This window comes from Physeter macrocephalus, chromosome 16, assembly GCF_002837175.3.
Source record: "Physeter macrocephalus isolate SW-GA chromosome 16, ASM283717v5, whole genome shotgun sequence".
In the NCBI taxonomy this organism is placed as follows: domain Eukaryota; kingdom Metazoa; phylum Chordata; class Mammalia; order Artiodactyla; family Physeteridae; genus Physeter; species Physeter macrocephalus.
In genome coordinates, this window is record NC_041229.1 from 17,165,363 (window position 1) to 17,177,451 (window position 12,089).

Sequence of the window (12,089 nt, forward strand, 5' to 3'; positions counted from 1 at the left end):
ATTGACCTGCCTGAAGTCTCACAGAAAAGCAGTGAAGCCCAGCTTCTAGGCCAGATCTGTGGGCAAGTCCAGCACACTTTCCAGTGGGCCATACAGGATGTGAGGTCCTAACTCTTCCTGCATCTCCTGTTCGGGCCTGTTTCTGGAGGATAACATAGGCACTAACCGCCTAAGAGCCCCAGGTCCTGATGAACATACAGCCAGAGCCCGTGTGCGGTACTTCTGATTTCAGTGAATGCCTGCGGAGCTCTGGGTGGCAGGATGATGGTGATGATGATGACTGCAGTTTTCCTTTAAGTAGCTTAACATAGTTCCTTTGAAACGATAGCATAGCTGCAGTTACGTTGCTAGAATGAGATGCAGCCAAGGGGTAGTCCTAGATGCCTGGGATGCTGTATGAGAACCTTCATGATTTTTCTTGCCTTACATTTATTCCTTCCCTTCCACTTTCTCAGAAGACAGAAAAGAAATGTTACGCTGCACGGAGGCTAGTGGGCTCCAATATATATTAACATCTTAATGGGAAAGCTGTGCATGTACTGTATACATTTACTACTCTCTGACAAGAGGGAATTAAATGTCAGAAGGATTTGTAGCATCTATAATTGAATTGCTGCTGAGAAAAGCAAATCTTAAAGAAGAATAACATATTAGGATTAGCAAATAATGTGGCATTTTGTCAGCGCATGCCATTCAGTTTGTTCTCCTTCAGTAATAAAGTTGTGCTTTTTAAAATGCACACTTATTTTTGTTGCCATGGCGGGAGCTGCAATAGGTGATGAGAATGAGAAGCTGTGGTTTTCAGATGGTGCCAGGTTTGGGGCTTGGTTTTGTTTTGTCTTTGAGGTCAGATTTTGGTTTTGTCTCAGATGTGGAAAATCCACTTTCAGGCTCTTTCTTTCTTTCTAGTAAGAAGTAACAAATGACATCATAGTCATTAAGCCTCCTGTGCAATAGACTAATCCCTACAGCCCTAGGAAGCAGGGGGCAGCGATTCCACCATCAACACCGCTTCTCGAAGTTTCTAATTAAACTGACTTGTCTAGCCAGACCTCAGCCCAGGAAAAAGAGTGGAACTAAAGCAAGTGACAGAACTGCTGTGAAAAGTCAACAGTTTCACTTTTTTCCCAGCTATTGATCGATAGAGAAATTACGGAAGGTTGAACATATGAATTGTCCAATAAATAGAGATAGGAAGACCCATCTCCTTAGAACCTCCCCTATGTTTTAGGTATTAATTTTAAAGATGAGACCTCAGGTAGTTTATAACCTTTGTTTAAAAATAGTATGTGCCTTTAAGGGGAGTGTCTAGCTCTCCCCAAGTTTTTAAGCGTGCTTTCTAGCCCAGGCCAAGGGTGGGTTGAAAGGTGAAGGAAAGCCAAGGCAGGGTGGTCCTCCCGCCCTCTGCCATGTGCTTGAACCGTATTACTGTATCACACTTCAGCCCCTCCGAGGTGGCAATCTTAGTGTCCGCCTGGGCTGAAGGTAGGCCAGCTGCAGCTGCAGCGGGCAGTCTCCCCAGCAGCCCCTCTGCCAACGTCGCTGTCTGCCGGGAGCTTGTCTAGGACATCCTGGCCATTCCCTGGCTATCCACGGATCTCTGCCTCGGGCAGCAGAGCCTCCCAGGCTTTTCACAGATCCATGATTAAGGCATTCACATGGCAGTTTATGTCAGGCATCCCGTGCCAGGTGGTAAAGTAGCCATAGCAGCCGGGATCTGTTAGGCGGCGTGACCGCCGGAGCCCCTGCACTCAGTCATTTGAGGAGTAAGAACAAGTAGAGAAAAGGAAGCCCCTGCAGGGAGGGGAAGGAGGCTGGAGTTCCACTAGCAGTCACTTTTCTTGTCAGGCCCTAAGGAACCAGCGTCTTTAGAACTCCCCCTTGCATATTGCCCATGAGGAAAGGCTCAAGCCAGGTCACCTGGCCCAAAGTAAAGAAAACTGAGCGGATTGGGGCATCACTCTTGGGAGAGTCTTTGAATTTTTTTGTCCTGGCGGTTTCTAAGATGCTAATGGAACCCCATGTGGTTGAAGCTGTGACCCAGGCAGTGGTAGCCAACTTAGCATTCTGCAAGCAGCTCGTAAACCCTCACCTGGAGCCAAGTCGTTCCAGCTTTTTGCCCAAAGAAGAGCAAACTCACGAATACTAAACAGTTCATGACTGAGCTGTCCTTAAAGAGTCTCGTGTTACACTTAGAGCCCTAGATGGGGCTGCGGCACGGGACAGTGCAGGCAGGAAGGATTGTGCCCCAACTCTGAGTTGACACTTCCCAGCATCTACAAAGTGCCCCTGAAAATCAGGCTCATGGAAGGACAACGCCTCAGTTACTTGAAGTCCCGTGTGAAGTGATCCGGGATGGCATTCCACACTCCAGTCGAATTGTGTCACCCAAACTTGCTTGGTTCTTCAAGGCTGGAATATCCTTTGTGCCATAAATGTACACCAAGTCGAAACGTGGCTTTCCCCTTTGCGATGATGGGGAAAAGCTAAGTCCCAGCAGGATGAACACTGCTACACCCGTTACTGAGACGAGCAGTCGTGTCTCTTAGAGACGGGAAAACACTCCCTCTAAACCAAAGAGCTGTCCACTTGGCTGAGGATCGGGCATGTTGCTAGTGTTTATTTTTTGGTGTAGAAGCTGAGGACAGCTGTAGACTCTGTGGGGTTCCTTCTCTGCCTGATTCAGAAAAGCAGCCCGAAATCTAGAGAGGATGTCCCCCGTCAAGTTCATGGGACCTGAGGGAAAGGGTCTGCACCCCAGGAGGAGCAGGTTCTGTGGATGATGGTGAAAGTCGTAGACTTTCCCAGGGTTTTGTCTTCGAGGTAATCGCTCACAGAACTGGCCAGAGCTTTTGCTCTGTGAGCAGAACAGGAAAGCCCACACAGCCGATGGACTTTGTCAGAGCCGTGCTCCTGCTGGTGGCTGATACTACCCTGCGTTCCAGTTTGCATCCTCCTCCTTTAGCCCGGTGCCTCTCTGTGTAGAATCTTGCGTTACTGCTTCGTGCAGTGAGCGAGGCACCAGTCCACAGCATCTAGGGGGTAGGTAACCAGCCTTCGACTGTGCCCCTCACCACCTTGGGCCAATCAATGGCCCTGTAAAAACTCCCCACCCAACCCACACGTGGACACACAAAAAGGAGTGAGACGAGTCTGGAAACAGCGCCACTCTTCATAGCGGATGCCAGGCCGTGCCAGGCGCTGGAGGATGGCCAGGACTGCGTCAGTGCCCGCTGCAGTAAACCCCGGGGCGGGCCAGGGGAGGGAAGAGGCGGGGCAGAGCTGCAACCCACACTGTGCCCTGTAAATTCAGCATCACTTACCTTCTGGGTCTGTCTGCAGTAATTGAAGGCAGGAAAGATGTCTCGGGGATTAACTGGTGGTAGTAAACTTTCTGATCAAAGTGAGTATCAGAAGATAGCTGGAGCGATTACCCCTATAAATAAGTATCTGTAAAATATGTATGTCCTTGAGGGTAGGGAAGATAACTAGAACCCAGGTATTTAACGTGGGCACAGGGCAGGGAGAAAAGAGCCGCACTGAGCCTCTTCAGCTCTGAGTTCATTGGGAGCAAAGGTCAAAAGAATGGTTTTGGCTGGAAAAATTAATCCCACAGGTACATACCCTGTGAGGTTGGTTGGTTGGTTCTTCTTTATCACAGAGCTTCCCCCTCCTTCCTCATCTCTCCTCCCTCATCTCTCCTCCCTCTCTCCCTCCCTCCCCCCTGTTCTCTCTCTGGCTCTCTTTTCCTAGGCTTCTAGAATGTTCCTGTGCCTAGGCATGGAGAAGCCAGTCCTGTAACAGAGGACAGGGGAGTGCTTCCCCCCGGTGGGTTAAGCCTGTGCTGGGGCAGCTTCCCTCCCCTCCGTCTTCCTGGGACGGGACCTCTGTTCACCTCTCGCCTCTTGTACCTAACTTTCCCCGCTGCTCAGTAGCCGGCATCACTTTGCTTTTCTCACCCAATTCTAAGACACGGGGAGTTAGTTGAAAGAGCCTTATCTCTCAATAGGTCTGAAGCTCATGGCCATTGGAGATGAGTTAATTCTCATTCCCACAAGATCCCCTATTTTGACAGCTCCCTAAGGAAAGCACAACTTTCTGGCTTTTCCATGACTTTGGTCTCCCCGTGAGCCATTTGGAACGTGTGCAGTTGGGGTGAGAGTCTCCAGCGTGTAAAGCACCATCCTCCAGCAGATACCCCGTGTCCAGGGGCCCCCTCCAGGGCACGCTCCCCTTCAACAAGCTCCGTTGTCTTAAAAGAAAAAGAAAAAAAAAAAAAAGTTTCCATAGCTGAGTTCTGCCTCGTTGAAATGACTTTCAAGACACAGAGGCTGTTGCCTCTGTAGTAGGCAGCACATTGGGCTGCGGAGGGAGATTCCACAATGCCACATTTCAAATAGAGCTTATTAGACATGTGGCTGGAGGGGCCCACACATCACAGAGTGGGCTAATTGGCTGCAGTGCCCTCCGCCTGCAACCCATCTCCATTCTCCAATTAAACTCCCTTTACCCTGTTGTCCTGGGCGACCCGCTGCTGCCTCTGATTTGGCACTTCTCTTTGGGTTTGGATTTGGGATTTTTTTTTTTTTTTTGGTCACCCTTTCAAAGGTGACTTAATGAAATACTTTAAATACTTCATTTTTTAATTTAAACTCTTAATTAAAGCACTTTTCATGGAACCCTCAGTCACGAGTTATTTCCCCACATCCTTCAGTACTTAATCTCAGAGCAGAATTGGAAATATCGATAGAAAGCGTAAATCATGCCCTCCTGCTGAGAGCGTTGTATCAGGTTTCGGCTCAAAAGAGCACCATTACCTTTAGCTGTCACGGATCTGTACACTTGATCGATAAACTTCAAATATTATTAGAGGTGGAGGCTTCAGAGATTTGCTCTGTTCTTTGGAGAGAGACAGAGATAAATCTTTCTTAAAAATTGACTCGAATTTGCACTCTCCGTCTTCCTGGTGAAATGCATTTCTCTTAGGCGTCCAGCAACTGCTACGGGGACAGATTTATAGGCCATGTGCTTCTTGTACTGAAAGATTTAAATGGTAAATCCTTCACATATGACTTCACAAATCATGTAAAGTTAAAAGTTTTTTACCGTTTCTGTTGCTGCTGTGCTTAAATTGTAAGGTGCAGCTAGTAAATCATTTTAATGGAGGTGTCATACTTGACTCAATAAAAAGAAAAAAAAAAGACAGTGGTTTAGCTTCCACTCCAAAATGTTAATGTATTAATCAACGGGAGAATAATTGTTTTTTACTACATTATAAATCTCGGGTGCCATTAGGATTTCAGCAAGGGGTCAATGTAGACACATTCCTAAATTAAAATTGTTTACACTGGCATACATCCATTCTGCATGGCTATAGCTCATTCGGGGTTCACTTTGGAGTTGTTCCCCAGCCGAACATGTCGTTCCCCAGTCGAAAGAAGACATCCCGAGGGAGTGATGCTTATAAAGGAAAATTAATTGCATCGTGAAGTGTTAAATAAATAAAAGAAAAACCATCTGTGGCAATGGACAATTATTCCTTGCTGTCTTTTTTGAAATAGGTTTTTAGACTGAGGCTTACTCCCTCATACATCCCAAATGTAGCAGGTATGTCACTTGTCTCTAGTCCCCTAATCCTTGTTTTCTCTCTAGGCAGCTGGGGCTTTTGAGCTCCTTACTTTTCCCATGCAAATGCCTGGCAGGGAATAAGTCCCTGGGCATCTCTAGAAAGATGGTCCAGCCACCCCTCCACAGCTCCCATTACGGCCTGAAGGTGCCATTCTGAGAGCCCTTAAATAGTTAGGTCGGTCTCCTGAATAGAATCTGCAGCTGGATACAGAGAGAGGGAATGCCAAGACCAGGTCAGGACTGGACAGACTCTATTTCTTCTCTCCCTGCTCCCTCAGCTTGTTTACATGCGTTAGCATCCGATGCCGCTTAGAATGAAATGCCTTGAGGGGAGAACAGATGAGTGCAGCACTGAGCGGGTCCCCTCGGTGGAACTTGATCCATCTTGACTGTTCTCTCTGACTCTTCCTTTAAGAAAGGAGGTGACCTCTGACCCTGGAGGCAGTGTCGCCAGGGCTACTGGTGTCTCGTAATACCCTCTACATCCCTATTCCTCTTCTGATTTCAACAGATTCTCGAGCAGGTGAAGAAGGTGCGATCAGGGCAGTGGATCACGCCGTGATTGGCGGCGTCGTGGCCGTGGTGGTGTTTGCCATGCTGTGTTTGCTCATCATCCTGGGGCGCTATTTTGCCAGACATAAAGGTAAGCCAGGCGCTTGGGCAGCCAGGAGGCCTCGTATCACCACGGCGCCTGCCTTTGGGGGACTTTGCAAGGTTGTCCTGGATAGGCAGTTTGGTTTCTGTGGCCACACAGCCTCTTTGATTCCTGAAACTGGGAGAGAAAACAAAATAGAAATCGTAGCAGCGGCTGGTTAGGACTCTTTGAGAGGTGATGAGTAGCACTCCTTGATTTGGATTTTTCTCTAAAGGAAAAGCTTTATAGGTGTGTTATTCTACAGTTCATTATTGGGGATAGAGTAAAAACTATAAGGGGCTGGTGGGTGAAGTGTGGTTTTTCAAACCCCAAAATGACAAACAGGGAAAAAGCAGCTGCATAACCTTCCGCTTTGCGGGATGCAGGTAGACTAGCCCTGCTCCCCGACCCCCAACTCTGGGTAAGCTGGTCACAGCAGCTAGAATACTTCCTTGGTTTGATGTGCCTTAAAAGCCACATAAATATGTATTTTTTAAATTATGAGTGCAATTGATTTAAATTGCCATTAATCATGACACTTATCAACTGTGCCGTCTGGACGGGCAATCATCTTTGGGAAGGCTCCTCCTCTCTGCTCCGTGCTGCTCTGAGCCTTTTCTCTCCTCTCCATAATTTATCCTTCCTTTTGTTTGTTGGCCCTTGTCTTTCTCGGGTATTTTTCTCAAGCGCTGTGCAGTGGGCTCCCGAGCCTTTCCTATAGTATAAACTCCAGGCGCTGGCAGTCTGCTTGATTGTAGAACTCGGGTTTGGGGAGGGTCCCCTGAGCACAGCAACGGAGGTCCAAGGTGTTTGACAATCACCTTTGGAATCCGAAGTGCCCGTCTCGAGCGTAAAACGGTTTGGGGCCCTCAGGGCTGGGGGTCCTTCAGTGAGTGCTGCCCCTGCCCAGCACTCTGTATGCCCACTGCCCATGCCCAGGAGGCAGTCTGTTTGGCCAGAGAGCAGGGCCAAAGTCTGTACGGCAGCTGAGGGGACCCAGGGAAGAGGGCATACTCTGTAGCAGAAAGGGGCATGGGGGAACCATCTGACCGCCTGCCTTCTCAGACTTGTCACTTTGAAAACTTGAAAATACAGCAAATAGATCAGCCTTTCTTACTTAAGAATCTTGGAGAATACAATACCTCATGGGAGGAGGGTGATTTGATTATGATGGACAGTGGAAGGTCTACCTGTATTTCATACTGAGGTGCAACCCTTGTCTTTCTCCGTGTAAACCATTGGGACTTGCTGATAAAGAGTGTCACCAGCTCCGTAACGTTCTGTCTATTGTCATTGTAAAGTGGCTATGCCAATTAGCAAATCCATGAATCTGGGTCCGGGCTAGAGTGACATCAGGAGCGAGAATCACTTGTTCCTTAAGGCAGATCCCACGCCTTGATTCCAGCTGTTACAATATCAAATTATTTCTCGATCTGGAACCCCACTCTGTGATGGAAGGCAGAAGGAAACCAAACCTACTTGTGCAAGTTGAAGCACATTCTCACTTACGGACAGGCAACAGTGCTTCCTGGAGACAGGAGACGAGGGTTCAGATAAAATGATTTGAGATGACAGTAGAACATCAGCAGGGCCCTAATTCATTTATTGGCTAATTGCTCTTCCTTGCTTTGGTCTTTAACCATGTACGTGCACATATCTGGCCATTGGTCCTGGGCGTTTACTGTCAGCAGCTCTCCAGCTTTCTGCATTTTTAGCTCCCACTCACGTCTTCTTCTGCTGACATCCTCTGGTCATAATCACGGCTCTAATGTCTCATTTGCTGAATTATATCGCAGCGGTTCAGTTGGAGTGGTGCCTTTGGAACCCCCGGATCCCCATTTGTCTCACCCACCTCGCTCTCTTCTTCCAATTGTTTTTTCCCCTCTGCTGCCTGCACACCACTTCGGCTGATGATGGCCATAAAGCAGGTTGCCATCTCTGTACCACTTTACACAGAGGCCATCAGACAGTCACGGTGCTTTACCCCTTCATCTTTCAGGTACATACTTCACTCATGAAGCCAAAGGAGCCGATGACGCAGCAGACGCAGACACAGCTATAATCAATGCAGAAGGAGGACAGAACAACTCCGAAGAAAAGAAAGAGTACTTCATCTAGATCAGCCTTTTTGTTTCAATGAGGTGTCCAACTGGCCCTATTTAGATGATAAAGAGACAGTGATATTGGAACTTGCGAGAAATTCGTGTGTTTTTTACGAATGGGTGGAAAGGTGTGAGACTGGGAGGGCTTGGGATTTGCTGTGTAAAAAAAGAAAAAAGAAAAAAAAGAAAGAAAGAAATGTTCTTTGAAAAGTACACTCTGCTGTTTGACACCTCTTTGTTTGTTTGTTTGGTTTTTCAATTTTTATTTCTTCCTACCAAGTCAAACTTGGACACTTGGATTTAGTTTGGATAGATTGCAGAAAATTCTGTGCCTTGTTTTTCGTTTGTTGGCTGTGTTCCTTTCTTATTTTTTTTTCTCCTCCCTCCTTTGTGTGCATTTATTTTTCCCAGAAAACTTTGGATTTTTTTTTTTTTCAAAATCTCCCATTTTGGAATTTGCCTGCTGGGATTCCTTAGAATCTTCCCCCCCCCCCCCACTTATTTTCTTACTGTTTTTCCTTTCCTTTGTTTATTTTTTGAAGTAACTGCTTTCTGTTCAAAATTCAGTTTCATAAAAGGAGAACCAGCGCAGTTTAGATTTCATAGTTCAGAATTTAGTGTATCCATAATGCATTTCTTCTCTGTTGTCGTAAAGATTTGGGTGAACAAACAATGAGAACTCTTTGCTGCTGCCCATGTTTCAAATACTTAGAGCAGTGAAGACTAGAAAACTTAGACTGTGATTCAGAAACTGTTCTGTTTGCTGTGGAACTACATTACTGTACAGGGTTATCTGCAAGTGAGGTGTGTCACAATGAGATTGAATCTGTCTTTAATTCTGTATCTGTAGACGGCTCAGTAGAGATACCCCACGCTGTCCAGAAAGGTTTGGGGCGGAAAGGGCTCCTCCTTTTTCAGTGCCCTAAACAGACCTGACAGGTGAGGTCTGTTCCTTTTATATAAGTGGACAAATTTGAGTTGCCACAGAAGGGGAAGTAGGGAGGGGGGAAAGACAGTTCTGCTCTGGTTATTTCTGTTCCAAATGATTCCATCCACCTTTCCCAATCGGCCTTACTTCTCACTAATTTGTAGGAAAAAGCAAGTCCGTGTCATGTGCGAATAACTGAATGGGACAGGGTTTTTTTTTGTTTTGTTTTGTTTTTTTCCTTTGTGCTTAGTTAGGAAGGCAGTAAGTTGTGGCCTGCATGTACTGTATATTACAGATATTTGTCATGCTGGGATTTCCAACTCGAATCCGTGTGAAACTTTCATTCCTTCAGATTTGGCTTGACAAAGGCAGGAGGTACAAAAGAAGGGCCAGTATTGTTCTCAAACTGGTCTGCTGTCCATCTCAGTTCTCGAAAGGTCAGAGCAGAGGTGGAAAAACAGCATGTAGGGATGTTTCAGTTACTTAATCAAAACTCAAATGTGAGTGTTTTTATCTTTTTACCTTTCATACACTAGCCTTGGCCTCTTTCCTCAGCCTTAAGAACCATCTGCCAAAAAATTACTGATCCTAGCATGATGGCAGCCATAGTGCATAGCTACTAAAATAAGTTACCTTGAACATATCTTAGATGGGGAGCCTTGGGAAAAGGTAGAGGAGTCAAGTTACCATTTACATTTTTTTAAAGAAATGTGGGGATTTTCACTGAAACGTCTAGGAAATCTAGAAGTAGTCCTGAAGGACGAAAACTAAACTCTTACCATATGTTTTGTAGGGCTCCAGACTCCAGTCCCTATGGAAAGATGGCATCAAAAAAAAGATAGATCTATATATATATAAATATATATTATATAACATTTTCAGTGAGTAATTTTGGATTTTGCAAGATGCATTTTTACTATTGTTACATTATGTGGAAAACTTACGCTGATTTATTTAAGGGGAAAAAAGTGTCAACTCTTTGTTGTTTGAAAGCGTGTTTATTTTTCTTGTCTTTATTTTAACCTTTGATAGAACCATTGCAATATGGGGGCCTTTTGGGAACGGACTGGTATGTAAAAGAAAATCCATATTGAGCAGCATTTTGTTTTCCCCTCTCCTATCCCTAGGCACTTAACCAAGACAAAAAGCCACAACAGACATCCCTTTTTCAGTGAATTTTATAATGTGCAGCTCTATTCCGAGCCCTTAGCACCCATTCCGACCATAGTATAATCGTATCGAAGGGTGAAGAACCATTTAGCATGTCGTTGAAAGGTTTTTTTCAGTTGTTCTTTTTAGGAAAAAAAAAAAAAAAAAAAAAAAAAAAAAAAACGAACAAAAAAACCAAAACCCTACCATTGCTCACTGAATTGGCATCTCATTTTGGGGACCTCCCATCTTTCCGTTTTGAAAAGTGTACAGTAGTGCAGTGCTCCTGATGTGACTCTATGGCTTACAATGTTGACATGTCTCAGGTTCATGTGTTTTGATTGGTGTTTTCCGTCTCAGGTAGATTGCAAAGTGTAGGCCCCATGCATTGGAAAAAGATAATAATAATAATAAAACAAAGCAAAAACAGGAGATTATGGATTTTAGTTGTATATTGGTTTATGTATTTTTTTCTTAAGTATACAGTGCACTGTTTGAAATGTATTGTTGAGTATTACTTTGTACAGGTTGATCACTTTTTTTAGAGTGAAGAAAGAACAAACTTGTTTTTTGTGTTTTTTAAAGGAATATAAAATAATGAAGGATGTATAATTGATGCCAAATAAGCTTGTTCTTTAGTCACACCAACGTCTGACTTTTCCCTTTAGGCAGTTCTGTTTTTGAGGTGTACATGAACGATGTTACGGTGTATGAAACTCCATATCCATATGTTCCATTCCCATTTTGTATTGGTTCATGTATACCATTTTTACAAAAAAAAAAGAAAAAAAAAGAAGTACTATAAAATATCTGTCTTCTTAATAAAAAAATTAATGTTACAAAGTGATCCTTTTTTCTCATTATGGACTTCTTACGGACGTCTCGGCCTGGGAGAAGATGGGCCCCTGGTCCGGCTTCCTCCTTAGCACCTCCCGCAGGGCCAGGAGCACAGGCAGTAGGTGCTAGGAGGTGCTGCCGGCTAGGCTCCTTGGGACCGCCTTCTCTCCTCCTCTGCTCATCCTTCCTGTCCTTGATCTCTCCTCCCCTCTCAGCGGACAGGTGGGCCAGGTGTTCTGGCATCGCGGACTCAGCCATCTGTGCAGGTGCGCAGGCTGCAGTGCGGGCCAGCCCGGGACGGCCCCTCCCATGGATGCGTCTCCCACCGTCGCTCCCCTATTTCCACCCAGCACCCCACACCCACTCCCCTGTGTTGGCTGCTCCACTTGTCTCTTCCTTTGGGATTTCGTGTCTTCACAATTCATCCTTCTTCATTTCAAGTTCTCTCTCCTTTAACAAAAAGACGTGATCTGCAGAGGACGAGCCTGGCCGCCAACGGAAGATTGTTCTCACTTACTGTTTAGGCTGCTGGGGCTTCCGGGCTGGGTGTACAGCAGGATTCAGTCCGTCGCCGTCCCCCTTGCCTTGCAGGCCGAGGCGAGCAATGACGGCACTTCATGGTGACTGATCTTTCAAATGCTCAGATCACACGTGAGCGGCCCCGACTGGCCCTTTCCCACCGTTCACCCAGCTGTGTCTGAGTTCCCCTTTTCTCTCTCGGGCAGGTGGTGGGGAAGGTTCAGCAGTGGGAGAAAAGGTAAGCTCCAGAAAAACCAAAGGCTGCGTACTTCATTTCAGCCCTTCCATCCTG

At 45.9% G+C, this 12,089-nt stretch overlaps 1 protein-coding gene across 2 annotated transcripts in view; it reads left to right on the top strand.

Moving 5' to 3' along the window:
* The window catches only part of CADM1 (cell adhesion molecule 1), a 333,247-nt gene extending 324,670 nt beyond the window's left edge, over window positions 1-8,577 (top strand). For both annotated transcript variants that reach the window (XM_007126762.4, XM_007126763.4), the window contains 2 exons: window positions 6,140-6,271; window positions 8,262-8,577. In XM_007126762.4, the coding sequence (XP_007126824.1) occupies window positions 6,140-6,271; window positions 8,262-8,380 (251 nt within the window). In that variant the 3' untranslated portion in view covers window positions 8,381-8,577. The remainder of the gene's footprint in view (window positions 1-6,139; window positions 6,272-8,261) is intronic.
* Window positions 8,578-12,089: the final 3,512 nt, after the last annotated feature.